Below are 27433 nucleotides of genomic sequence, written 5' to 3' on the forward strand. Positions count from 1 at the left end.
GGTGTGTGTGATCAGTTATTTTGGCTGGATCAGTCAATTGTGTTTTGTTTTTCTACCATGTGAATTCTACTAGTTATACTGGTGAATAATCATAAAAGCAGGAAGTAGTTTGCATAATTGCATTGTGTACTTAGACGACCTATAACTAAAAAATACATTGCATGGATGCACCTGGGACGTATCCTCAGTGATGTATCCTGAGGTCAACTGGGTTTCGGGTCTACCAACATCATACCCCTCAGGGCCCTCACTCAGGCGACCCAGCCGGGGTGATCAAGTCCCGACTTACGTCCCAGAAGCTACCCTCAATCAGTCCCACTAGGGCAAAACCAGGGCCACACAATCCGTTGGAACTATTCCAGAACCAGCCAGGGCGGGAGGTACGCTTCTGGCGCATGGAAGGACTAGGCTCTGTGGATTGACTCCTGTCCGGGCCCCTCCTGCTCTCACCAGGCCCAGGACCTGTGCGTTGCACCAGAGTCCCAGCACCAGACACTTCATTCAGGAGTGGTGGGCAATGGTTCCGCAGACTCCGCCCGAGCGAGAAGGTGGTGTTGCGGGCTCCGCTTGCTGCTTGAATGGCCCTCCTAAAGGCCTCACTGAGGGTTTGTTGGGCTACCTCCTCACGGAGGACACATGCTGGGGCGCCAACCCATACTGCTCACCCAGGTGCCGTCTACATTCCGGCTGTCACCCGTCTCCAGTGGTCACCAGACTACCTGGTTGTCACATAGTCTATTCCTATGAGTCACTATAAATAGAAGAACTATAACTAAAAAATACATTGCATGGATGCACCTGGGACGTATCCTCAGTGATGTAACAGTACTGCTCCCACCATGTTTTTCCTATCAATATCTTTCAACCATTTATCTGTCATTTGTAAGTGCCGTGGCTGTTGAGTGACCCTATAAGCGTGTTGATATTCACTGATCAAATTGTTAACCGTGAAGTAGCTTTGTATTTGGTTAAATACAATCTTTTCTAGTATTTTATTTAAAACCGGTGATAAGCTTATTGGTCTGCTATTAGGGCCTGCGAAGGCATTCTTTGCATTCTTGGGGAGTGGAATAACTTTGGCTACTTTCCATCTTTGCGGACATATATTACCTCCTAGACTCATGTTAAAGATGTGACAGATGGGTGCAGCAATGAACGTGGCAACATTCTTTAGTAGCTGACCATCTAGGTTGTCTATACCTGGTGGTTTGGCGTCATTGATTGCCAACAATAACTTCTCCACCTCTTCTATGGTCACTTCACTCAACTCAAAAGTACAATTTTTATTTTTCATTATGCATTCTCTAATATTCTTGTATGATGACTCACACCTATGGTTGGGCATCCCCTGCCTAAGCTTCTCTACTTTATCCATGAAATAATTATTAAAATAATTTGCGATATTTAGTGGTTTGGTGATGTATGCCCCTTCTCATTCTATAAAGGATGGTGTTGAGTTAGATTTCTTGCCCATGATATTATTCAAGGTAGCCCAGAACTTTTTTCCATCATGCTTAATATCATTTATCTTAATCTCCTAATACATTGTCTTCTTTTTCCTATTTAGTTTGGTCACACTGTTCCTTATTTTACAGTATGACTGCCACTCAGAATGATTGCCTGATTGCAATGCTGCCCTTTTCATTTGATCTCTCTCAGCCATAATTTTTTTTAGCTCCTCATTAATCCATGGTGCATTTACTGATTTAACAGTTAACTTCTTGACATGTGCATTTTTATCCATGACTGGTAACAACAACCCCATGAAAGCATCAAGTGCTTGCTATTATACCAGTGGTTCTGAAACATGTTCATGTCCAGAACCCCACATTTCATATTTGTGCCAGGGACCCCCAGAACATTTTTCTAAATGTTTCAAGATTATTCTTTTTTTAAAGAAAGAAAAATAAACGGTAGGCGTATGCATTACAATTTGGGGGTATTTGACATGAAAATGTTTGAGAACCAAATGTGTATGTAAAAACATAGATAGACTAAACTTTGTTGCCACATAGGCTAGACACAAGCCATTCAGAATTTGTTAAGTGAATCGTGTTATAATTGGCACCGGTTTGCTGTTTGCACACCAGATCCGCAGGGTATCAGTCCTGTCTGTCTGCCTGTCTGTCTGCATGTCTGTTGGCGAAAAAATTTGAGAATGGATGCGTGGACTTTCATGAAACTTGGTGGGAATGATCAGTAGTAGGCTCAGGCTGTCCAGATTAAGACACGATTAACTTCAGGGTCATAATAGTCACATCATTCACATGTATATCTCAAGAACAGAGGCCACTGCCACGGAACAAGAAATGTAGTGAAGCAGGGTTAAGGTTTGCATTTGTGGTAAAGGAATTAACTAAATACTAAATAAACTGAAGCTCAGTAAGAAGGATAATGGGGGGACTGTTTGACAGAAAAAGCCTGTATAATAGAACATGAACCAAAGTGATCAATATGGTCTCAGCTAAACTGAAGCAGTTTAAGTAAGGAATGGGTCTTTAAATGGATTGTGACATTTAAAAAAAGTTTTTGGGCCTGTGCCATGGCTCAATGGTCCAGGCATCTTGGCTGGTAATCCAGCATGGCAGTGTGCCGTGGGCTCGACTCCCGATCCCGAGGGCCTTTACTGCATGTCTTCCCCCCATCTCTCTCCCCATTTCCTGTCAGCCTACTGTCTGTCCCGCCATACAAAATATAAAATAAAGGCAAAAGCCACAAAAAAAAACATTAAATAAAAAGGTTTTTGTAATTTTTCTCATTTTCTTTTTAGGTTTTCTGAGCTCAATTGCACCCAAAAAACCCGAACTTTTAATCAGTAGAGTTTCTGTCGTCTGGGGTTTTCTGGCTCAAACAAGTGCTCTATGGGATTTGCCAGCAGATGTCACTGTTTTGCCTGTTTCCATTTCAGCTCAAAAGGCTTCACAGACACAGAGAAAATCCCAGCCCACAGAAAATCCATTGAATGTTCAAAGTTCAGGTTGTTTGGGTGTACTTGAGGTCATAAAACGTAAAATAAAAATAAATAAAAATGTATTAAATTCATGAAATATAAACAAATATATAAATTAGCAGAGTCCTTCCACAGCAGGAGTCACACTGTCCCAAGGACAAGGTCACAGAGACAGAAGACGATAATAGAAACAATAGGTTGTATTATATTATAGCTTTGTTGTGATAACTAGGCTGAAAACATCAGTTAGTCCAAAATCCAAATTAAGTTATTTGGACCATATTAGACTCAGGTTGTCAGAGGCAACATTGGGAAAAGATATGAATTCTAGTGATTCAGTGTCAGTGATGTGTGAGCAAAAACTAATTTTAATTATTGGAAAGGCCTCATTTGCAAAGAAAAAAGTGTGTAGGCCTATTTTATAAACTTCGTCGTGTGAGCTTTTAGATCTAGTACTGTTTTTTTATTTATTATGTCGTAGCCTACAACTGAAAATGTTCGTACTCGACAATGAGTCTACAATAACAACATTACAGTACACTACTACAGTAACTTCCAGACGGGAGGGGGGCGGGACCTTCCCGTCAACCTCTCTTGAGCCTCCGATTGGCTGAACCCCCGCCCGTCGAGCCGCCCATTGGCCGACGCGCCCGCCTGTCTCGCACTGACGCTGCTGTGTGCATGCGTATCAAGCACTTTGTGTACCCTGTAATGTACTGTATACACATCACATCACATACGACGTGCCTTTGTGCACGACGGTGCTGCCTGGCTGCCCGGGTAATGGCCTCCTCCTCGTCGTGACCAAGCTGTAAAAAAAAAACTCTAGACAGGGCAACACTGGCGTTGTTTGGGAAATAAAAAACCCGTATCGCCCCAAAAATGCGTCGCATCGGTGTAACAAGTGCGGCGCTGGAGATGCTGGGTGGCTGCGGCGGTGGTGCGACTCCTGGTCCTTCTTCCACCGCCAGGAGGGCCAGCAGCAGCAGCAGCGGGGCCATGGGCAGGCTGTTGCTGGTCCCCCTAGTCGCCGCCACCAAAACAACAACCACCGCTCCCTCCTCGGCGCTGCTGGTGTCACGGACGGCTCAGCAGCTGACGGCGGCGGCCAGGAGACCAGGAGCCTGCTCCCCCTCTGCTGCTGCCTGCTGTCCAGGGCAGCAGAGGCGCTTCAGGTCCACGTCCTCCCTGCAGGGCTACTCGGAGCAGCTGCGGGAACGCTCCAAGACGGTGGCGTCCTTCTACAACCAGTCTGCCATCGACTTGTCCGCGGAGAAGGTTAGAGATTTTCAAGAAAGACGAATGATGATTTATTTGAACTCTGCTGTCCCCTGTACATTTGGTGCATTCTCAATTTCTCAAGAGTTACAATTTGATGAATAAATGATGATGGGATTTATTAGCTTCCCTAGCCGATTTAGACTCTCTTAGATGTATTTGATCGATTCTGACATTTTCATGGTCAGGATCGATCAAATACATCTACGAGAGTCTAAATCTTAGGCCATTAGCTTCCCCATCTTCCCCCACCCCTCCGGGGGTCAGCTGGGCAACTGCCTGCCTGGCACAGTGGCCTGACTGTCGCTAGCATGGCGAGGTGGCTAAGCTAAATGGTCGGGCGTGCTGGTGTCATATTGAATGTGGAACTCAACTGTACTCTATTACTACAACCACCAAATCACCTTGGGGTGCCAGCCCCTAACGTCAGATACTAGTATGCGGACAGGCCTACAGCGTTTATTACACCACAATACCGTGTAACGGTAACTTACTGCGTTAACTGTTAACTCTGCTATTATTCCATGGCATCGGCCCTGACAATGTCAGACAGTGGGTTAAAGGTTTTTTTTTAATGTCATTCTGACAGTGGTTGTTGATTTGTAGGACTTCTCCCAGGACTTCGCATGAGGAGGTTGTGCAAGGAACAGTGGCAACTGTATAATACTGTATTTAATCGATTATGACATTTTAAAACTTCAGAATCGATAAAATGCATTATACGAGAGTCAAAATCGTTGGCTAATCCTGACCCAATGTCAAGCACTTTCCGTGACAAGCTGACTTGTAATGAGGACAATTTGAGGACACTTGACTGACTGACTGACCCACAGCGGTGTGGATGTAGGATAAACTACTCACCTGTCAAGGCATCCGGGTTGATTACAAATGTACACACACCACAACCCAAATTAGGTAGCATACATGTCATTTGTACTAGGCTATACAATTTCACATTCTCATTCATGAATGAATGTATGAATTTGCAACACTAGATTTGTTTTTAATAATGGGATGAATCTAGAGTTGCTATACCCAACATTGCTTGTATTAAACTACGTTGAACTCGCCAACATTCATTTGCAGCTGTAGGGCAAGCTTGAATTATCCTCTTTCAATCTGCAAAGTGTTTGTTTCATAAAAATCTGCCATAGACATGTTATGAGGTACTTTCTGTCAAGAAATTCAGTGCAGGTAATTCTTTTTGAAGTAATTGGAGTTTGGAAGCGCTCGTTTTAATTAACGTATCGCTGCTGCCTGCATTATGTGCAAATATGAAACGGGTGGTACGCAGGCACTACGCAGGACTGTTCAGTGACTGCCAATGAGCGCTTCCAACTCCAACCCATTATTAAAAAATCCAGTGTTAATGCAAATTGCGGCTAGCCATGCTTGTGTTGTGCTGTTGCACAATGGTTTAGGCTGAAGGTCTTATTATAGTGTTAGTATAGGTAGAATCATTTACTTAAAATGCATAGTGTTTTTCTTTATGATGGAGTCAGTCTAGCCCTGGTCTGGAGTCGGACCAGGGCTACAGTCAGTCTTTGATTATGAAGTGAGATATTTGGCTGAACCTTGCTGCTCATAAAGGGATGTGTTTGGAGAAGGAATTATTAGGTTTTATTACTGCCCACCCAGTAATAAAACCGTTGCCTTTTAGATTGGATAACCTTTACTGACTTGAGTTTGCTTTTACCTCATAAACCCTAGCATCCATATTCTAGCTGTGAACATTCTTTGAAAATAGCAGATTTATAAGTGAGCTTGCAGATAAAAAAAAGTGATTTGGGGTAGAGGGAAAAGAAGAGCGGACCAACATGAGCAGTAGCATCCAAATTCTCCTCCACATGTCAAAAATTGCAGATCTACAAGCTCTGTTTCATTCCGACACGTGAGCTTGTAGATCAGCTGTTTTCGGCAAAGTGATTTGGGGTAGAGGGGAAAATAGAGTGGGTCAATATTACAAACCCCTGGATGATCCCGGTTTAACTTTGTGGTTAACGCTATCAACGAGAGGGATCACCAGCTCTCGGTAATGTCCTACAGGCACTTTTATTTAGTTGGCATGTTGTATGCGGAAGAAGGCTTTGTATGTTGCTCTGTTATGTGCCCTTGCTAACTAAATATACCTGAAGGACATTTCCATGAGGCCTGGTAATGCCTCAAGAGTCAAGACTGTTAAACTTTGAAAACTCAAAAGACTGTTAACTTTGATAGGCTGATCTGTATTTTGTGTAATATGAGCTAATGCTTGGCTTTAGAACAAGTGTTTTGTTCTTGTATATTAAAGCTACCATCTGGGACTTATTTGAATGAATATTGACACCTGTCAAAAAAGGTTAGGTTTTTGGTTTAAGGACTTCAGTGTTTTGTACCATACTATTGTATAAGTACAGAACAAAGAATGTTTGCTTTCGCCATCTTTGTTGAAGAAGAGTCTGGGCAATTATGATTTAGTCTTACTAGAAACACTAAAAGTTTCTAAATCTTATATTTAGATTGAGTCTGGCTTAATCTAGTCACCTCTGAGGTTACTGGAGTTCAATGCTTTAGGGTTAAGGTTAGGTTCAGGTGGTGTACAGACGAGGACGTATACGAGGAGTTACCTGGGAAAGTATTTAGCCGATCTGCCCTTTTTGCCACACGGAGACGGCATTTAGGGGGACTTAACCGGCTAATTTTGAAACCACCTTCCAGAGTGGGAAAGTTCGTAGACGCAACTTTCTCGTCTCTGTGTGTATAGCAAGACCACTTGCGTGCAGTCCAAATGAACACAGTTGAGCCCTCCCTTTCCTACCCCACTGACAACCAATAACAAGCCGATTTGCTTCCGGTAGGACATTTGCTGGTCGACAATGTCATTAAAGTTATTTGAAGGAGACGATGCACCAAATGTAATACTAGATGTGCCATCTTTAGGATATCACTGCAATTGGGCGATATGGAAAAATATAATATCACAATATTTTTTCAATCCGTAATACGATTTTTTTTTCATGCAGGTTTTATGGTTATTTTTCAAGTTACTTAACAGTCGTTCTACAGAAGTATAAATTAATGTATAGAACAGCAAATCATTGAATATGCATTCACTGTATCACAATATATATCATATCGTGGAGACATTGTATCGTCTCAACAATATTTATCACAATATCGCCCACCCGTAGTTGGGAGAGGGACACACTACACAGCGGCCATAAAGCTTGAGGATTGTACATTTTAACATCTATTTTCGTTGTTTCTCTCATTTCAGGCTTCAGTGCGGTTGACTCCAGCCACCCTACTGTATGCTGGGAAGTCTCCAGATGGACACCATGTCCTGGTAAATGCTCAGACCAAATTCCTCCATCCATTCTCGTGCTAGGCAAAAGTGCAACCAGGTCTACTGCACCAGATCAAGTAATCTAATAGCAGTTAAGAGCTTTTGTCTGTGTTGCGTGATTTTTATATGATTAGCAACTTCACCCTAAAATAGATTTTGTATACATTTTCAAACTAGTTCCTTAAAAATTTTAATCGGAGGAGTTAAGATTTTGTGTTGCAACAGAATCACAGCTCATTCTGCAATAGTGTGTACAGATTTGAATCATGACCCTCTGGGTTTGAAATGAGCCTGTGTCACGTCTCGACACATTCTCTACCAATCTTTCCTGTCTCACTCTCTAAGCAACAACAAAGCAGAAAGGCCACACCTGGGGAGCATGTGTAAATGTGCTGTGTGTAGTCTGTAGACTTGGGCCGATGTGTGGAATATTGCTAGCGCAATATGCTTAGTAGTATGCCAAGTTACTTAGTATCTACACACTGAAATCCTTAGTGTTAATTTAGCACTGGGATTTTACTGTATCTTAGGCCTTTCCTCACTCTTCCCCCTGTACTGTATGTGTGTTTTAATTCCAGAGCAGTGCCAAGTACCTTCATAAGGAGCTACCTGTGCGTATCGCTCACCGTATCAAGGGCTTCCGAAATCTGCCCTTCATCATCGGTTGTAATCCCACCATCCTACAAGTGGTGAGTCCAATAAACTAGAATATAGTGCCTCTCTTAAATAAATAATAAATCATGAAGCTGATGCTATAGAATAGGAGTGCTGCTGACAGTTTTAGTGGACATCAACTTGGGGGGAAAAACATAACAATGGCTGCAGCTAGCTGCTCAATTCATTCTCTCTGACCACCAGAAATTGTGCTTAGTTAGCACCTGGATATCCATCGCCCATTTGCATCAAGCTGCGATAAGTTATCAACTGTTGACTAATGGTTATTTCTTATCATTATGCATTTTCCCCTTCTAAAGTGTCAGAGAATTCTTACTTAATTTTTACAAGAAACATTGTAATTAGGGGCTTATAATATTGTTTTCAGCTAATCTGTTTTTTTCTTGGTTTTTTTTGTCAACACTGTACAATGTTGATTGTTAACGTTCAGTCTTTGTTTCCTACTGTCCCGCAGCCCTCAGGTTACATGTGTAACCTCATTTAGCACACATGCAAAGGTGTTGTGTACTGGATGAACTTTCACCTAGATTCCTAACCTCACAATAATCCGTCTGTAGTCTTGGATCGATGCCACGTTTCCTCCTCGTGGCACTAGTTCTAACATAATCACCAATGTGAAGGACATGTATTTTGTTACGTCAAGAATAACATACGCTTCACACTGATTCTGTTATCAGCATTTTCAATTACTGATAACAACATCAACATCAATTACATTTTGTTAAAATGTCAAATCAAATCATTTGAACATGTTTGATATAATAACAAAACTTGTTTTTTAAAGCTTCCAAATCAGGATGTCCTCTGTTTTTCTATCTCAGACAAACAACATACATGAAGCTTAGTTTTCCTGGAAGACACAATTTTGAACAGTTGTGCAAGGGGCCTCACTATGGGGGCCCTTCTAGGAATGTGGTGGGGTGCACTCGCATACCGTTGGGACTTGGAGGAAGCCTACAGATGGAATTCTAATTTCTAACTTAAACTCTTTTTGGTTTTGTTTCTTTAAGCATGAGCTGTACATCCGAGCATACCACAAGTTGAGTGAGTTCCCTTCGGTGAGTGACTGCGGCACACATACACTACATGTTGCACAAAAAGAGGAAATGCTTTTCCAAGTTCAAGTGTATTTACCCCTCTGCTGACTGTCTTATTTATAACCGCTCACAGCTCTGTCCCGTATGTAACTTTAGGAGTTGACAGACTGCCCTGTATGTGACAGCGCCTTAGTCAGGACTAAAGTGTTACTGCATGCTTTCACAGAACTCTGATGAGCTGTGACATGCAAAGTAAGCCATAGGTCACTGTGAGTAGAAGCTGAACTTGAGATTAGACCACAGATCCCCATTTCTTGATACTATTTTAAATGGGACCCCCAATCTATACTGTAACATTCTCACGTTACTTAAACTCAGAGTTTTGTTCCATTTGTACACTCAAGAGTTACTGACCCACAAGGGTCCAATCGGTTAACTATCAATGATTTTGCTGGGGACCCCCTGGAACCCACCCAAGGACCCCTGCGGTTCCCTGGACCCCACTTTGAGAACCACTGCCCTACAGTATGGATTGTGATGATCATAGTGTCATGCTTTGCTGACCAATGGAGCTTGTTTTGGACCAACATCTTGTTTAGGACTAACACATGCCATCACTGTGTACTTGTGTGAGGACATGATTCCTTTTCAAACGGTTGATAGAAAGACACTTCATTACTTACCCAATGCGAACCGGGGCTTGAACCGTGAACCTTCCAAGCACTTCCTCCTGAGACACTGCCACTGACTAAAGACTAAAGTTATATTTATTGTCATGTCACTTATTGGTGTTAGTGAATCACCTGCCCTTGCAGTCGTCATCAGTCACGTGATGTGACGACTGGGTTTAAAAGGGAGTTGTCACATATACTGCCGATTATCACCTGATGAAGGCCGTTCACGGCCGAAACGTTGTGTCATATTTATGGTGTATTGAATAAAAAGCAAACACCTTGGAGCAAACCTGTGTGCGGACTCTCTTCCCTTCACTAAAGACTAAGGCCCTCATTTATCAATAGAGTGTAAAATCTGCCACAGATTCGAGTGCAGGTTTCGTAGTACACCCACGTCGCCACGGCATTTATAAAGTGATCGCAAACAGCTGATCCTTCCTTAATTTCGTCCTGACGTTAATAAATGTGACGGCTGAAATCTATCTGGCACGCCCTATGAAATCAAGCCTCGCCCTCGTTTTTGCGACATGAACAATCACAATACGACGGCTGGTAAGTTTGGTAACCAGGGTTACAGGAAAAAATACGTTTCTCCCGTGCCTTGCTGCCCACACCCCCCTCTCGACACACACACACACACACACACACACACACACACACACACACACACACACACACACACAAACAGACGCACACGCAACTTGCAAGCCGAACTAACTGGTGTCTTGTTAAATAAATAAAGAACGAACACCTGCATGAATTAAATAAAGTTGTAGGCCTACCCTGTCTATTTCCCTCTCACCTCGCTTGCCTTGCTGTCATGTCCACGCATGCACGCATATACAATTATACATGACACATCGACATCGCATCGCCATGAATGGAATTAGGCTGGCCTATATTAATTTTACCCATTCGTGCGCAGTGCACGGCGAAGACTGCGCACTGCTGTGATATTAAAGTCCTGTAGGTGACTGCCGACATGATAGCCTAGCTCTCTCATGCACACAGACGCACGCACGCACACGCAACTTGCAACTTGTTGTATCTTAAATAAATAAACCTGCATTAATTAAATAAAGCTGTAGGTCTGTTTCTCCTCTCGCTTCGCTTCCCCCTTGTTGCCCGCCTCACCCCCCCCCGCACGCACGCTGACGCACATATCGCAATTTGCAAGCAACTGTCACTGTGTGTTGTTAGTTGTACAGTTATATTAAATTATTAAAGTATTTTTAATTTAATATACAACAAGATCTATTAGTGAACGAAAACCTGAACCTGTGAACCATGAATTAAATAACAAATAGGCGCGCGCGCGCGCGCACACACACACACACACACGCTGCTGTTTTGCATAGGTGCTGCTCCTCGATCCTGATCCTGTCCTGTCTGCCTGTCTGTCTGTCCGTGACACCGTGATCAACTGACCATGCACGTTCGACAGTCTATTTAGATTGCCTCACAGTCGCTAGTCGCTGCAGTGGATAGGCTGTCAACTCAACTCAACTGTCAATATATGAATGTGCAGCTAAAACCGTAGCCCATGTGGCTGGCACTGGAGGAGTGGTGGTGGTGGGCTGGCTGGGTAGCCTACATCTCCGATGCGGTTCCCACTTGCGCTGGCGGTACATTTGGCATTCGAGCGACGGGTCAGGTTTATTAAACGAGGAGGAGATTGCACATGTAACTCCAGAAAGACATCGGCCTACTGTAGATTAGGCTACAGTATATAGGCTACCCATGCATGTTGGGACTCTCCGCAGCTGCAGGCAGCACTGCACTATAGGCTATACTTTCCAACGTCATGGAAATATTCCAGCAGACAGCCCAAATCCTCACATGTATGCGCTCATGCAAAACACTGTTTAAATGGCTTAAATCAAGTGCGATTTTAATTGTAAAGTTGGAAAGCTCCTATAAATTTAATATGACACAAAGACACATCTTGTAGGTCCATTCCTTTTTCTTTTTCTTTTTTTACATGTAGCCCAAGCCCATATACATACAGTTTTATATTAACATTTTAGGAGTGAATACATATGTTTCGATGCCTTTGGCAGCCTCTCAGCTGGTCAAACAATGCTGCTCCGCCGTTCTGCGACAGAAAAACATGCGTACGCCAGCTGAGGAGCAAACGTGGAAATTGAACGTTGTCACGTTCAATTTCAAGCTTTGGCGGAAATGGTAAATGTCAAAAATGTCGGTAATTTCGGCGTGCACCCATATTTTGGCGTACGCACGGTTGATAAATGAGGGCCTAAAGCTGTAATGTAGTATCTAACCGGGAGCGTGTACTTACCATGCATGTCTTCGCTGTTGGGTGGAAACCTTGTATGTCACCAAACTGGGGCTTGTTGGAGTTTTATGTTCTCTGATGTATGGGGTCTGGGGGTATGTTCTCTCTGATGTATGGGGTCTGGGGGTATGTTCTCTCTGATGTATGGGGGACATAGACTTTCTTTCTACACCTACCCAAAGCAAAAGAATGATGTGTGTGATTGTGAACCGACTGTAAACAAATTTGGTTTACTTTCAGAATGAGTGATTTAGATTTAGAAGACAATCATTGATGCATTGGTAGTCAGGCTGAAATTGGAGTTTGAAATATTTTAGGTGAAAGGACAAGAGCATACAATACCTTGAATTGAAACCATTTGCTTTGGTCACATTTAACAGATCACAGAACAAGAGATGGAGACTCGTTTCTGTAAACTGGTTCAGCAGCTACTAGATGACCATAAAGATGTGGTGACACTGCTGGCTGAAGGCTTCAGGGAGTCTCGCAAACACATCCAGGTAGAGACTGCATGATATGTTAACATACTTATCGGACACATATTACAGTAGAACTTTTTCTAATATCACAGTGCTCGCAACTTTCCAGCCAGAATGTAAATGCTGGGGTTATATTTTGACAACATATTAAGCAACTCTCCAACCAAAATGTAAATGCTTGTCTTATATTTTTGACAACATATTAAGTCAAGGTGATCAAATTATATAAAAGGTTTGACAGATTAATTGATGAATATAGCAATTAATTGCAAGTGTGAGTCTGTTCCTTTTTGATATTTAGTAAACAGTTACCGGTAGTTAGCTAGGTAAACCAGATCAAAGCGCAAGCAGATACCAGCTTTTTGTTCTCCTGACATCCCAGGACGAGATGATGATCCGCAACTTCCTGGACACCACCCTCTGCTCTCGTCTGGGCATCCGCATGTTGGCCACACACCACCTAGCCCTCCACGAGGACAATGTATGTCTGTTTAAGTTTTGTGTTGAACTCAATGGTTTTCTTTAGAAGTTTACGTTTCGATCAGATCAGATCTTAATCAGGACGCGACATGTACACTGCCATGTACACTGATGTAAATAGGTTTTCAATATAATGGGCCCAGGGGTGGTCCAGGGACATTTTATGAGTCCTACTTCAACGACGTTAAAGTACAGTACTGAGTCTAGTAATGCATCCCAGGACCCCCGGAGGGTGACATGATTGCGTCCTTTGCCTGGTGAGTCTAAGGATGCAGGCTATTCGATTTGATTCTGATCGAAACGTTGACACAAATAAAATACAGCAGAGCTTTTTTTCAGTATTTCCAGTGTGCAGACTCTACTTCCATTTGTGATACTGCTGCTTGTCTTGCACCTCGGCCAATACACAATCTTCCTCTTTCTCATTTATCAATATTATTATGAGATACCAGGGTTAGAGTGGTTAACAATGTTAATAAAAGTGCTGACTATTGAACATCATAATTTCCTTTTGTTTGTAGCAGTCATGTCTCTCACCCATTACAAAACCCTTGAATGATATATTTCTTTTTCCAACTTCCTTCTTGGTGACAGTGCTTTTTCATTCATTCACTCATTTATTAATTTTAGCCGGATTTCGTGGGGATCATCTGCAGGCGTCTCTCTCCGAAGAAGATCATAGAGAAATGGGTGGACTTCGCTAGGTGAGTAGTGTTTGTTATCTTTAGACGACCTTACCGCCACTATGACTGCTCTCTTCTCTCCTTGCTCTCATTGGCCTCTGTTTATTTTCAGATAAGCTGATACGTTTTTAGACGTTGTTGTATTTCAGTACCTAGTTACCGGCTATTGTTCCCATACTTTTTCAGTTCCATCTTATCAAATGTCCTTGTGGGGTCAAAATGGCCTTTAGCTTCCAAGACAAAGTTCAGGTTGGTGGCATCCTGTTGCTCAAGCTGTTTGCATACTTTTATTACACCGCATATATATATCGCACTGTACATTTCACAATGACCTTTGTATTGAGACAACTGAATCTCATTGAGGATGTTTACTTTATTTTCCCCATATTACTTACCAAGACTATTTTATATTTTCATATAATGTACTGTATATTGTCAGAATCAGCTTTGTTTGCATCCAGCTATGTGCCAAAAGTCATTTTGAGACGATTTTCACCATTCAATGCAATTGAATGGAATGGAATCACTACGGAGTACAGAAACAACAGACAAAGATGATGGACAATGTTTTGACTTAGCGGTATATTATTCCCAGTTAGCTAAATAACAAAGGTTTGCATCATTGTAATATGCGTTGATCTTGCATTGACATTTGATTTGTTCCCTAACCTTAACCATTAACATACAGTAGCCAACATTGTAACTATGGTTGTCCCGATCGGATCGGGTGATCAGAAATCAGGGCCGATCACGTCATTTTCAAATGATCGGAATTGGATCGGGAGCCAATAAATGTGATGCGGACATCCCTAGTATCAATATTATATCCATATCATGATATTAGACTGGAAATTATCTGTGATATGGGATATTGTACTATTGTGATATGGCATAAACGTGTTCTATACAATATAAATATCGGATCTGGAAAAATGAAATGATCGGAATCAGATCAGGAGCAAAAAATGTGATCGGGACATCCCTAATTGTAACCCTAAACCCAAGCCTTAAAATAGACCTACATATTGGGTGGGGTTCTCTCATTGTCCTATCTTTTTTAATATTTGGTCTTTATAAAGTTAGAGATACGAGTGAGAAAATACAAAAAACTTCATCTGGCCCTCAGTCATTGAAAGGCTAGTCATTCATGTTTGTTTAGGTGCCAGCCAGGCCCAACAGTAGCATTGTCTCTTTTCTCTGTCTAGACTTAAGGGCAGTCCATACTCTCTCCGACCACCGGACTTTTCGTCGGAAAGATCAGACTTACATTTTTTCTCCGAAGTAGAGTTCGGAGAGTTACAATATCTCGGAGTGCAGCTTTCAGAACAAAAATTCAGAGAAATGTGTTTCAGAAGTTGCAAGTGACGTCATGTTGTTGTAGTTGAAAAGTTCGGTGGTCGGAGAGAGTATGGACTGCCCTTAAGCCTCATGCTCAGTGATGGCAGGATTGTGTTCAGTTCCCGCCCTGGCTTCCTAACCAATGTTAAACCTTGCATGATTTGGAGTTTCTAATTTTCTAGAAATAATGCATATCATTGCTGTCGGGCAGAAACTTCTCGTCTCCATATTTAAACTTTTTATGCTTTTTGGCAAATTAATCATTCAGTGCCACCGGGTTTACACTAGGTGTTGATTATGTGCCAAAAAAGCCCATTATAAAAAAATTAAGAAAATGAAAATCCATTGTGCACATCATGTACCCTTTTGAATGCATTAATTGCATACACTATTCGATGATATATTTTCTGCCTATTAGGGCCGAAACCGAATAGGCCGAAAATGCATTTTTAGCCATTTTCTGCCGAATTTCTTCTGCGGCCGAATTTCTTCTTATTCGGTGCATCACTAGTCACATTGCTTCATGTTGTGAACTTGTAGATCTATTTTCAAATGTTTTTAGAACTAGCCCTTACCCGTTCTGAATATATGAACAGCAAATGATGTTCAGTGTGGGTAATGCAATTTAATAGATCACATTAGATCACATTACTGATGGGGGGGGGGGGGGGGGATTGTTTACAGATCAAAAGCAAGTTGTAGTTTGTTCGTTATATAATCAAATTAAGAATGAGATGTTTTGTGTGATTTTGGAATGTGTCGTTCCTGAGCTATTGAGCCAGTGTTGGTCATTGCATCTGTCTGTATCTATTTTTGTTGTCAAGGCAATTCCCCGTCCGGGCGGACTTAAACCCTGTTGTTGTTGTTGTGTGTTAACTGTAGGCGGTTAAGAAAACGTCTCCATTTGGCCACCCCGAGTCCCCGACAGATAAGCATTCCATTGTGATCGTGATGTTGAGTGTGCTGTGTGCCACGCTGGGTGCGCGCAGGGCTGTAACCTGTCATTGTCAGTGTCTGTCCAGGCTTTCAGCGTGCATGTAGCCCATGTGTATGGCACGGCGAAGGAGGTGGTTGAGGAGGGGGCAGACAGTGTGGTCTCGAAACAGCGCGTGTGTTCACATTAACATGCCCCCGTCCAACTGTCAGAGCTGGCTTTCAGGTGCCTATGCCACGCAACCCCCGCGTTGGCTGCGATGCTTCCCCAAAGAAAAAGTTATGTCGACTGACGCAAGAGTAGCTGTTGTATGGGTCTGAGTTTTTTTCCCCCGTGTGGGTCTGATGCATAGGTCTGGTCTGATGCCTGCCTGCAGAGATGAGTTGTTTTTGACGCAAATTAATTAAATTAATTGATTGTTAGAATGTTTGGCGTGTGTGATGCAGGGCAGGTTGAGGGTGGAGAACAGGGCTGCATGTGAGGCTGTCCGTGCAGCGTGGCGTTGTGAGGAGGCGCATGAAGCGAGCAGCTGTCTTGCTCTATGCTAAGGAAGTATTCTGAAAGACAGCGACCAAGCGAAATAGACAGCGTCCGGTAAATTTATAGATATATATTAATGTTTTTTTTCATACAAAAAGGTTTCCACCCGACAGCAACGATATATATGCTATTTTTTATTTATTTTTATCAGAATGATGAGTCAAAGTGTATTCCTTCTCTCCACCAGACGTCTGTGTGAGCACCAGTATGGAAACTCCCCCAGGGTGAGGATCAACGGCCATGTAGCCGCTCGCTTCCCCTTCATTACCCTGCCTCTGGATTACATTCTGCCTGAGTTACTCAAGAATTCCATGAGGTAACACTACCACTGCTTATGTTTGCTTTGCTTTCTTGCTTTGTTTATGTAGCAGGGATGGTGGATGGTTAATCAACTGTCCCATACAAGCACAAGTTCATCTTCAGTTCAGTGGACAGCCACACACAGCACAAGTTCATCTGTTGTTCCTGGACAGTTACAGAAGGCAACCAACTTTACAAATGTGTGAAATTAGAAAGTATATTTCACTACAACAGAAAACATTATTTTTTTAAATAAACATTCTATATATACACGGCATATATATTTTCATATACAGCCACCTCCACAAATATTGGTTCAGTATTGTGAAACGATTGACGTCCAGTTTGCAGTGAAATGCTAGTCACACCGTGACCTTCATATGTATGACTCGCTCCCATAATCGAGGCAGTCGAAGTCTAAGAAGAGACATTGTCAAATTTCTAATGACAAAACTTGAGCAAACCTTTCACACAGGTGTGACTTGAATATTTTTAATAGCAAATACGACAACATTGTTGCACAATACAACCATTGTTGCTAATATACTAAATTGTGGAGGGGAACTGAGGCTGTGTGAGACTATTTACAGTATGCTTACATGAATGAATGCTTACCATTCCAAGACCAATGCTGCAGAAGTAGGTCAACAGTTGTATTATGTAACAGGCCCAGAAAGCCCACTGTATGTTTCATGACAGTATGACTGATGGCTTTATTCATACAACACTGCCACAACGTTTCAGAACATGCCCTAGTCATGGGAAAATGGCTCAGTGGGACATTATAGTAGCTGGCAGCTAACCCATCTTTACAGTGGCTGTTACCGGGTAGAAGACACATCTATCTCAATCAGGATGAGAATGCATTCAGTCACTGGCAGATATTTGACACAAGCTGTTTGAGTGCACTACAGGTTGTTATGGGTTTGTGGAAATATCTTAAGCACAATCTGTTATAATGTAATGAAAACATCAGTGTGCCTAGTCTGTAATGCGTGCTGTTTGTCCTGCCTGTGCATCTTTGTTTTTATACCCATTACCCTTGCAACAAGCCTTTTGTGAAATGAGGAGCAGAAACTTTACTGGATGACAAAAGTTTGTTACATAATTAAAATAATCTGCAGCAGCTTTTATCACTTGATACTACTACTCAATACTCTTGAATCAAGGCTCTCATCCCAGCTGCAACCAGTTATTTAAAGCACATTGAGAGCAGCACATGTCCGACCGTTTCAGCATGTCGGTCCGTTGGTGTGTCTAATCTGCGTGTGCAAACTGTGCATCCCGTATCGATTGCTTTATCCTCAAACAAATGCTATTGGTCCATAACAACCGGATGTCCTACGACAGGACAGAATGGAAAGCTTTAGTTTAGTTTAGATTGATGTGGAGCTAATTTCTGTCTCTCCTCTCTACCGGAGCCTGCTGGAGAGTTGCGTCAATGAGGGGGCAGAAACTGTGCCGGTCACGTGGTTCATGTAAGCTCTAAATAGAGACAAACGTTCACAGACTCCAGTGCATTCAGGTTCAGGGCTTTGTCACTATTCAGCATCTCCCAAGCCGCCATTGGACTGGCCCAATGAAGTGAATGGAGGTGATGCAACTCTCAAATCTTCTTCCCCACCCACTGCTGAGATGCCTTGCTGTTCTTAGATCTGTAGTCTGAGCTATGTGTTTCTGTCTAGAGGGGCAGGTCGCGGCAGAGATTTGCGCATGCCCTGATTGGATTTCACCGATCTGTCAATCACCCCCGGCCCCTCCTCTCCCCGCCAGTGCAGCGCTACGTCATCGTCAGGTTGACTCCCACTTCTAGCCCAGAGCAGCCAATGCGTTCATCCAGGCTTTCATTTTTTGCGCCGACGAAAATGAAAGCCTGGTAACGAGTGTAGATCTGTGATGTGCAGCAGTATCTAAAGGTGGGAGTAGTGCTATGATGAGTCTGACATACACGGATGTGATGGATATTAGCTTCCATGATTGGACCAGGAGAAATTGCACTCGTATATGAGGCTGTGTTACTATAAGGCGCTACAAAGAGAATCGGGCAAGGTTTTGGTTGAACAAAGGCTCCTAATTTTGACTTGGAAGATGAGCGGTGGTCAGTTAGCACGTTCGATCGGACAGTGGAGGTTTTGTGTGCCTCATTATTCCGCCTGGGAACACACTGTTCTTGGCTCCAGTTCCTGGCTTCAGTTCAGCTACATTCCCTCCATTCATTGTGCTGAAACCAGAGAGCAGAAGGTTGACAGAGAGGCATAGACACTGTTTTGAAAACTGGTGGCTCGGATGTATTGTCTACATAACACATTATGGTGGGCATAATAGAGAGGGATTCAATCTCTGTGGATTGCATTCTATCCAAGGTTTCGGGTTTGTTGTTGTCATGTCTACAGCACTACAGCTGTTTTTAAACTTTCAGGTTATTGTGCTTTGAGCCTCCTCAACAGTGTGAGAAAATGCAAGAACATTATAGAAATGCCAGAACAATTAAAAGCAAGGTGGCAAAAGGCATATTTGACTGCAACACAGAGCGATCTAAATGGGTAGTCCTGGACCTATTATATACCTTATACACAAGTCACAAAAGCCACAACAGTGGCTGTAACTGTAACGTGACTTGTGCAGTATAATACTGAATGTTGTGGATGCAGCACATACAATGGACTATATGCTACTATACTGAGCTGCAACTTTCAGACCCTGTTGTACCACCACCTACTGCATCCTCACCAATCATTCAACACACACACACACACACACTGCAATATTTGCATCAGATTGCTGAAAATCTGAAGCAGTACTTACAGTAACAAAAATGTTCTTGCTTACTGTGCGTCTGCTAAATACCTATACATCTGAGAGAGACTATGTGACCTTCTTGTCCTTTGATTTTCATTAGATGATAAATTAGTCTATTAGTTAAGCCTTCTCTGAAATGTTCGATAGCAGTATTTATTGGAAGCTGCAGTAATTTAGCTCATTAAATCAACAATCAACAACAGAAAACATAAACATAAATAAACAGTCACTTTATAAAGCATATTTCATACAAAATAAATGTTCTTGATTTTAAGGACACCAAATAATATGTATACAAAGTATAGTAACCGCACCCACCCACACATAACAACGCACACATAGAAACCCCATCCATCCACACGTTCACATGATGCAGCATTTATGTCCCCAAGAAACATTCAGCCACACAGCACACAACCACAGCAGCTTCAAATTTCCTGTTTTCCACATTGCCATTATACTAACTGTACATTCCCCTATGTATTAAATAGCTCTCGATTTACCACATGAACTATCTAGTATCTATACCACTATCCATATTCTGGGCGTGTCATAATAGGCAAACATTTTGCGAAAATAGAAGACCTACAATGTGAGTTTTTAGATGACTATTTAGAGGTGGTGTAGTCGAGGTGGTGTAGGAGGGGACTACAAGTATAGACACCTTGTCAATTAAGTAGGGTTTAAGTGGTTAAACGTACCAGGAAATCCCTTGAATCTGCTTTATGCTCGAGGGTCCACATTTAGCGGCATCTAAGTTTACATTTTGCCTTTTGTATATCTCTTATGCAAGTATCGTAGTTTTAAAATGGTAGATAACAACCCAAGCTAAAGTGCTTGCATTTTCAATGCCAGTAAGGTTTTTTAAGGTTTCTGTCACTGTGTGCAGTTGAAAATTACTAAATGTGTCCATAGGTTTTCAATGTGGAGTCGATAGGTTGGTTGACAGAAACCTTAAAAAACCTTACTGGCATTGAAAATGCAAGCACTTTAGCTTGGGTTGTTATCTGCCATTTTAATAGCAATAAAGTCTTTAGGCTGAAATACTTTTGTTGTGTAATACTGAGTTGACCGTTTCCTCTTTCAATCTACTATTTTGTCCCTGCAGGGCCACCATGGAGAGCCACCTGGATACTCCGTACAACGTGCCTGATGTGGTTGTCACCATCGCCAATAATGACACAGATTTCGTCATTAGGTGAGTGGCTGAATGTCCATCCAGCACAACCAGTTAGGCAGTGGTGGAAAAACTACCTAAATGTTTTCCTTAAGTAAAAGTTTCAATACTCCAATGCAGAAATAGTAAAAGTCCGGTATTCAAAAAATGTAGTAAAAAGTACAAAAGTATTGGTATAAAATAAAAATGTACTTATTGTGAGCTTGTAGATTGGTTATTTTGGAGTAAAAGTACAATATTTAGACCTGCGATTAAATTTAGTGGAGTAAAAGTACAATATTTAGACCTGCGATGTAGTAGAGTAGAATTAAAAGTATTGGAAATCAGAAATACTCAAGTAAGGTACAAAAATACCTCAAAGTTGTACTTAAGTACAGTACTTAAATCTACTTGGTTACTTTCACCACGGCAGTTAGGAAGCTATTTAATTTCCCACAATCGCTTGAATAAGAAACCTGACACAGCATATCCCAGTCGAAATCAGAACATGGGAGCTGAAATTGTTTGACTCGCAGGGAAAGGGCCAGTGATTAGCTATCTCTTCTGTTTGGATAAGTTGAGTTCAGAAGTTAGAAACGGTTGAAAGCTTTTGAACAGGCTGTTGTTTCTGGTGGTCATTGGTCATACATAACCTTACAATCCCATAAATCTCTGCAGCCATTAGAGAAGTACTAATGAGATAGTGTGGGGTAGCACTTCTAAGGTATTTAATGACAGACTCGTGGCAGGTCAAAAAGTTTAAAATTGGCCTGGGCCGTCACTCAGCGGTCCAGGCATCTTGGCTGGTAATCCAGTCTGGCTGTGTGCCGCAAGTTCGACTCCCGATCCTGACGTCCTTTACTGCATGTCACTCCCCCATCTCTCTCCCCATTTCTTGTCAGCCTACTCTCTATCCCTCCATAAAAAAAGAAAGAAAAAGTTTTAAATCTTTTCAATTATTTATTGTACGATGAAGCATAGAGCCTAAGTGGTTAAGTAGCATGTACATCCTACAGTAGAGCTCTTCATGGGTCCAAAATGATGCACCCGAACCTGTGAAATTAGTTCAGAGAACTGATTCAATGTTTTACTTTCTACCAACAAATTTCTTAAACATTTTCATGAGCAGTTGAGACGAATAACCATATATGTCCATACTAATTATCCATAATGTATAAATCATGGATTTATACATTACATTATTCCCTTTTCGGGAAGGGGTCAGAATATTTTTTTGACTTCAACACACACCGTCTGTGAAGCGGGTGCGCAGCGACGTGGCACAGGCGTTGCCGCGCGGCAACGCATGGAAAATAGAACAGTGGCGTATCGGAGCGTCAGGCGAAGCGTGAACGTGCGCCAGCTCTGCCGGTGTGGGATAGGTTAATTGAAAATAACGGAGGCGTTCGCAGACGGTGTGGGGTTGGGCTTTATATGGTTATTCGTCTCAATGGCTCATGATGGAACCAAACCCTAATGGACTAGTAATGTATGTCCTCTGTCCCAACTCCGCTGGAAGCCTGACATGCATGCGCAGTTCATCTCTTTCCTCACTTATTTTTACGCTGTAGTAATCTGATCCTAGGTCAGACTCAGCCTAATCATCATGCAGCACTTAATGCTTTTATCTCTTGATAAGTGCTGAGCAAGGGTCTTCCCGGATCCACTCAGGTATTACTCATAATGATCAACAGACTCAAATCAAATCTGAACCCAATTGTCCATAATAATAAAACACTGACCGGGTGGATATCGGGTATTATTATCTAATATTTTCCATTCAGACTCCTGAAGAGCTATCCTACAGTGCACACAAAACTAATTCACTAAGTCAGCAGGTCTATTACAGGCCAGGTTAAAACCCCTGAGATAATGTTGTCGTCGCTCTTCAATCTCACCAGGATTTCGGACCGTGGTGGCGGCATCCCTCACAATATAGTAGACAAGGTGATGAATTATCACTTCAGCACAGCAGAGGAGAGCAACCAGGACCCCCGTATGAGCAACCTCTTCGATAACATCACCAACAGTGGGCCCCAGTCTGGTCCTATGCACGGGTAAGAGAATGACACTCGGAAGTTGAGAATTCACACATTTTCCCATGTGGTACCATTTTATAGACTTGACGAAGGCCCCAGTGGCCTGAGACCTTGTACTATATGACATGATGGCTCTTCAAGGGTCTAGCCGTCTATGAGAGGGTCTGTGTATCTGTCTGTGTCTAGAGCTAATCTTGCAAAAACGCTGGGCCGATCGGCACACTGCCAGTAGGCCACAGCTGTACCTAAAATCTGGGGGATCCCAAGTTCCACATGATTTAATTTCATTTACTGAAAAATACTAGACTACCTACCTATGTGAAATACAGCATTCTGATTCTGGCTACGACATGTCACATGGGGCCACATTAATTCTTGTTGCAGCCAAACTTTAATTTGTTCTGACTGTAGCACTGCTGACAAGAACAACCTGAAGGTTTTATTGGCTGTCCTGTCATGTTGTCGTCGACATTGCATGGAATACAGCAATTTTGATTCCTACAAGGATGAGGATAGCTACACTAAAATCGCCGTTCAGTTCGTTGGGTAGCTCTCTCTTTTATCACCCTAATGTGTTTGTTAGCCTCCCTGACCTCAAGACTCTATCCTGGATCTTATTATTTTAAAGTGATATTGATAAAAATGTTAGGTAGAAAAAACAACAACATCCACAGAGCTTTTAGAATGAGGCAGAATAAAAGTACCCCCCTCCCCAAGCCAATAACATAATGTAGTATAACCTGAATCAAAACCGGAAAGGGCGCACAGTGCACACACCAGTGTTGGTGAGGTACTGGTTAGGCCAGCACCTCACCAGTAAATAATAAAAAATGAGAAAAAGGCTGATGCTGTATATTATTATCCGGATAATACCGGTAATAAATATACAGCATCGTGCCTACATGTGTGCAGCCTTTTTCTCATTTTTACAGTATAACGTAAATCAAAAAAAAAAAAATGAATTCATCCCGCTAGCATGAAAGAGTCATCACTTTATTAAACTGAGGAAGCGGAGTTTAACTCCCTGTCTGACTGATCTCACTCCACTCCATGAAATATGAGGAGGCAGAAGGACTAGTGCGACATCTAGTGGCTGAATGTTTATGTGCAGTGGTTTGTGGTGCCAAAGTCACACAAAGGCAGGGGTCATCAACATGTCCATTAAATGTGTCCAGACTTGGACTTTTATTATCTTTTTTACACATCATTATAATGTTCTTATTTTGATCATAAGACTCAATTACTGAATGTCAAGACTCCAGGTTTTCTTCAGAATATGTATGACGCTTATTTACTACAACACTGTTGTATTAGGAGTCCAACTAGTGCTAGTGGTTCTCAAATGTTTTATTTGCAAGTGTAACACCGGGGATTCGAACTCGGGTCTCCCTTGTGAAAGTCCAATAGACCAAAGGGATATGGACCGGGGGAGATATTAGACTTTTGAGGCCATCATGCTGTGGCTCTGATCCACTCTGCTACACTCACCTCCCTTTTTGACCTCCTCCCACAGGGAAACCCGATCCGGGTCACAGCACCATTGTAACGCTCGGGATTTGAACTCGTAAAAGGCTAATAACCATCAGGCTGAGGCTCTTGAGCCACTCTGCTACACAAGGACCCTCTTAACTCTCAGTTACAAACCTGTTATTGTCATTTAGGGCTAGCTCTTTATGCGTTTCTGGTATTAATATTGTACACTCATTTTGTATGTTTGACTCTGTGGCAATTTTTTTATTTTGACCAAAATGTCCACCACAAGTCATGATCCCTGACTAAAGGGCATGTCAAAATCTGAAGGCACACCTGTATTCCCATTCATGCACAATATTCATTTTTAGTTTTAATGCCAAATAAAATGTTCTGTAAGCTCTGTATTGGGAAATATAGGAAATATCTGTATGGGGAAGATCTACAAGCTCACAACGGGGCGCTAATCACTATCTTCACTCACTAATTTAAATCACTATCTTCACTCACTAATTTCTCTTTTGGATCACAAGCTAAAAAGTTTGGAAACCCCTGCAGTATGGTGCACGTTACCACAGTTTTTCCAGTCTCATGAATTCACATCATCATGTGTCTTCTGCAGACCGGTCTGGCCTAAGGCGATTTTAGCAGAAACCAGAAAGTGGAAGACCCAATCAGCGTCTGCTCTCAGGGCCCTGTGATTGCCAGACGCTGATTGGCTCTTCCACTATTTGGTTTCTGCAAAACACCCACCCAGCACTTGAGACTAAACCGGTCTGCAGAAAACAATGTGAATTCAAGTGACCAGGACAGTTTACCAGATTAACCATTATGGGAACAGACCTACTTGGGATCTATGCAAGTCGGGAACCATGCAAATTGCCCTACCTCTACGCAATATGCAATACTCTGTGCTTGTTATACTTGTTGTCAGTGTACCCACTAACATACTAAAATCAACTAAATATGGAGATGCAGGATTCCCTGATGTCATGTAAATGTACAAGATCATAAGCAAGTGGAGTTTTATTGTACACGCTGCCACTTATATTGGCACAGCGGAACAAATGTTACGCAACGCACTGCTATTATGTGAAGCTGATGGGTCAGGTTGACCATTCAGGTGGTTAGTAAGTGCCTAAACCAGAAGTGGCCAAACAGCCAGATTTGGTGTGTCCACAGACCTGCAAACAAGCAGACGGATACTGACATCCCTGGCTTTTCTGGTTCTCATTAGTCTGAGCGAATTCCCCAGCTGTTATCTTCACAAACACAGGCGGCGGTTTTGGGAATTTATAGATAAGGTCTTGCATAAATAATGTGTGGCTGTCACTCACAAAACGCCAAGACAGATCTGAAATTGTCTCACAGCACACCACACAATACACATGAAATCTCTTATGTTCCCACTTGGTCACATCCTCTTAGATTCTTTGTTATTCTGTAGTGTACAGTATGTTCCGATGATACAAGTAGCCTTGATATTCATGTCTACCATACATTAAATGTTGGATGTCTAAAAACTGAATTCACTTCGTAAACCCGTTGGGGTCAAGTGTTTAATGTAATGCTCTAAATACTCTCGTGTCTTTGTGTTTCTGTAGGTTCGGCTTCGGGCTACCAACCTCCAGGGCGTACGCTGAGTACTTGTGTGGCTCCTTGTCCGTTCAGTCCATGCAGGGCATCGGTACTGACGTGTACCTGCGCATGCGCCACATCGACGGGAAGGGAGAAAGCTTCCGGATTTGAAGGCTCTCTGTAACACGGCTCAAAGAGCGCTCTTAGGGCTCACGTTACTGCCTGCCAGGGTGCGTCACAATTTACCCACCGGGAAGCCACATCAAAACCTCTTGTGGGCTACAAATGACACGGTCCATGAAGTGAGAGTCTACATGTTGTAAAGAGGCTCACAGATTCAACCCATAAGCTTTCCTCTCCTTTTTGCCTTTGAGTCTTTATAAGCCGAGTTGGCTGTGAAATAGATGTTTTCCTGTCATTTTCATTTGTCTTTCAGCGCCTTGCATGTCCCCTTGTCACTGTAAGAGTTCACTTTTGATCACTTTTTTAAGCTTTTAGGCTGTCATGTAAGAGTGCACTGTGTTGAATATCTACATTGTTACTGAAGTTGAAAGAGTAAAACCTGATTTATACTTTGTTTTGAATCGTGTCTCGCATTGAAAATGAGTGAGCTTTTAGATAGTTATTTCTGGTGTGAGACACTACCGCGCAACCTAGTATAAATCTGGTATAAACGAACATTGGCCTTACATTTGGTTCACCTTTAACCACTTGAGACCTATTTATACTTTGTTGTACGACAGTGTTACATGAAAATAGCCAATCTAGAAGCTCAATGTGTCGTGATGTGTGAGCTTGTAGCTATGCTATTTTGTCAAATTGTCAAGATTTACGCTCGAAGACATGCCCAAAAATAGGGATGCCAGGTTGAAAGTGTTGAATAGGCTGTTCAAAAATAGTGGAGACTGTCTTCAAGGAGAACACTTCAGCTGGACACTGGACAGAGAGGGACTCTGTAAACACTCCTGTAACTGTCTGAATGTCAGTTTACGACAACGCCGCACTAGAGCTGCATGATCTGTTACTAATGCTGTAGTGATGCTCCAAATCCTTTCAAATATTTCTTTCTTTTTCAAAATATAAGGTCCATATGGACCAACAGTGTTTGTTTGTGGCATTAATATACAAAACACAAATCCAAATCAAAGAGCTAGTTATATTGCCACTTTTGTGCCATTTGCCCACAGTGTAGTTTTCACTACACTACAGTGGTATTATAATCGTACTTGGCATTGTGACACTTTCTGGTTTCAGTATCATATCCATCCTGTAATCTAGATTCTAGATGACCATCTTTCTAATGACCTTGTGGATGGTTACTTTGGAGGAAACTGCCAAAACACCATTTGCTCATTAATCAGACTCATTCTCAGTCTTTTTCCCTGACTTTCTGAGAATAAAG

The 27433-nt window shown here is 42.2% G+C and overlaps 1 protein-coding gene across 1 annotated transcript; it reads left to right on the forward strand.

The window, feature by feature from the left end:
• The first annotated feature begins 3677 nt into the window (after window positions 1-3677).
• bckdk (branched chain ketoacid dehydrogenase kinase) lies at window positions 3678-27135 on the forward strand. The gene is made up of 11 exons (XM_080780963.1): window positions 3678-4228; window positions 7485-7553; window positions 8132-8242; window positions 9239-9286; window positions 12616-12735; window positions 13097-13195; window positions 13825-13898; window positions 16877-17005; window positions 20897-20986; window positions 22846-23001; window positions 26058-27135. The coding sequence occupies exons 1-11, from the start codon at window positions 3833-3835 to the stop codon at window positions 26200-26202; spliced, it is 1437 nt and encodes a 478-aa protein (XP_080637089.1). The 5' UTR covers window positions 3678-3832; the 3' UTR covers window positions 26203-27135.
• The last annotated feature ends 298 nt before the right edge of the window (window positions 27136-27433 follow it).

The sequence above is a fragment of the Protomyctophum bolini genome (assembly GCF_963924005.1).
Source record: "Protomyctophum bolini genome assembly, chromosome: 13".
NCBI lineage: Eukaryota > Metazoa > Chordata > Actinopteri > Myctophiformes > Myctophidae > Protomyctophum > Protomyctophum bolini.

Coding starts and splice junctions, on each gene's coding strand:
- bckdk (XM_080780963.1), top strand. CDS start 3,833: ATGCGTCGCATCGGTGTAACAAGTGCGGCGCTGGAGATGCTGGGTGGC. Junction 13,899..16,876: donor AAATGGGTGGACTTCGCTAG/GTGAGTAGTGTT, acceptor TCTCTCCACCAG/ACGTCTGTGTGAGCACCAGT. Junction 17,006..20,896: donor TTACTCAAGAATTCCATGAG/GTAACACTACCA, acceptor TTGTCCCTGCAG/GGCCACCATGGAGAGCCACC.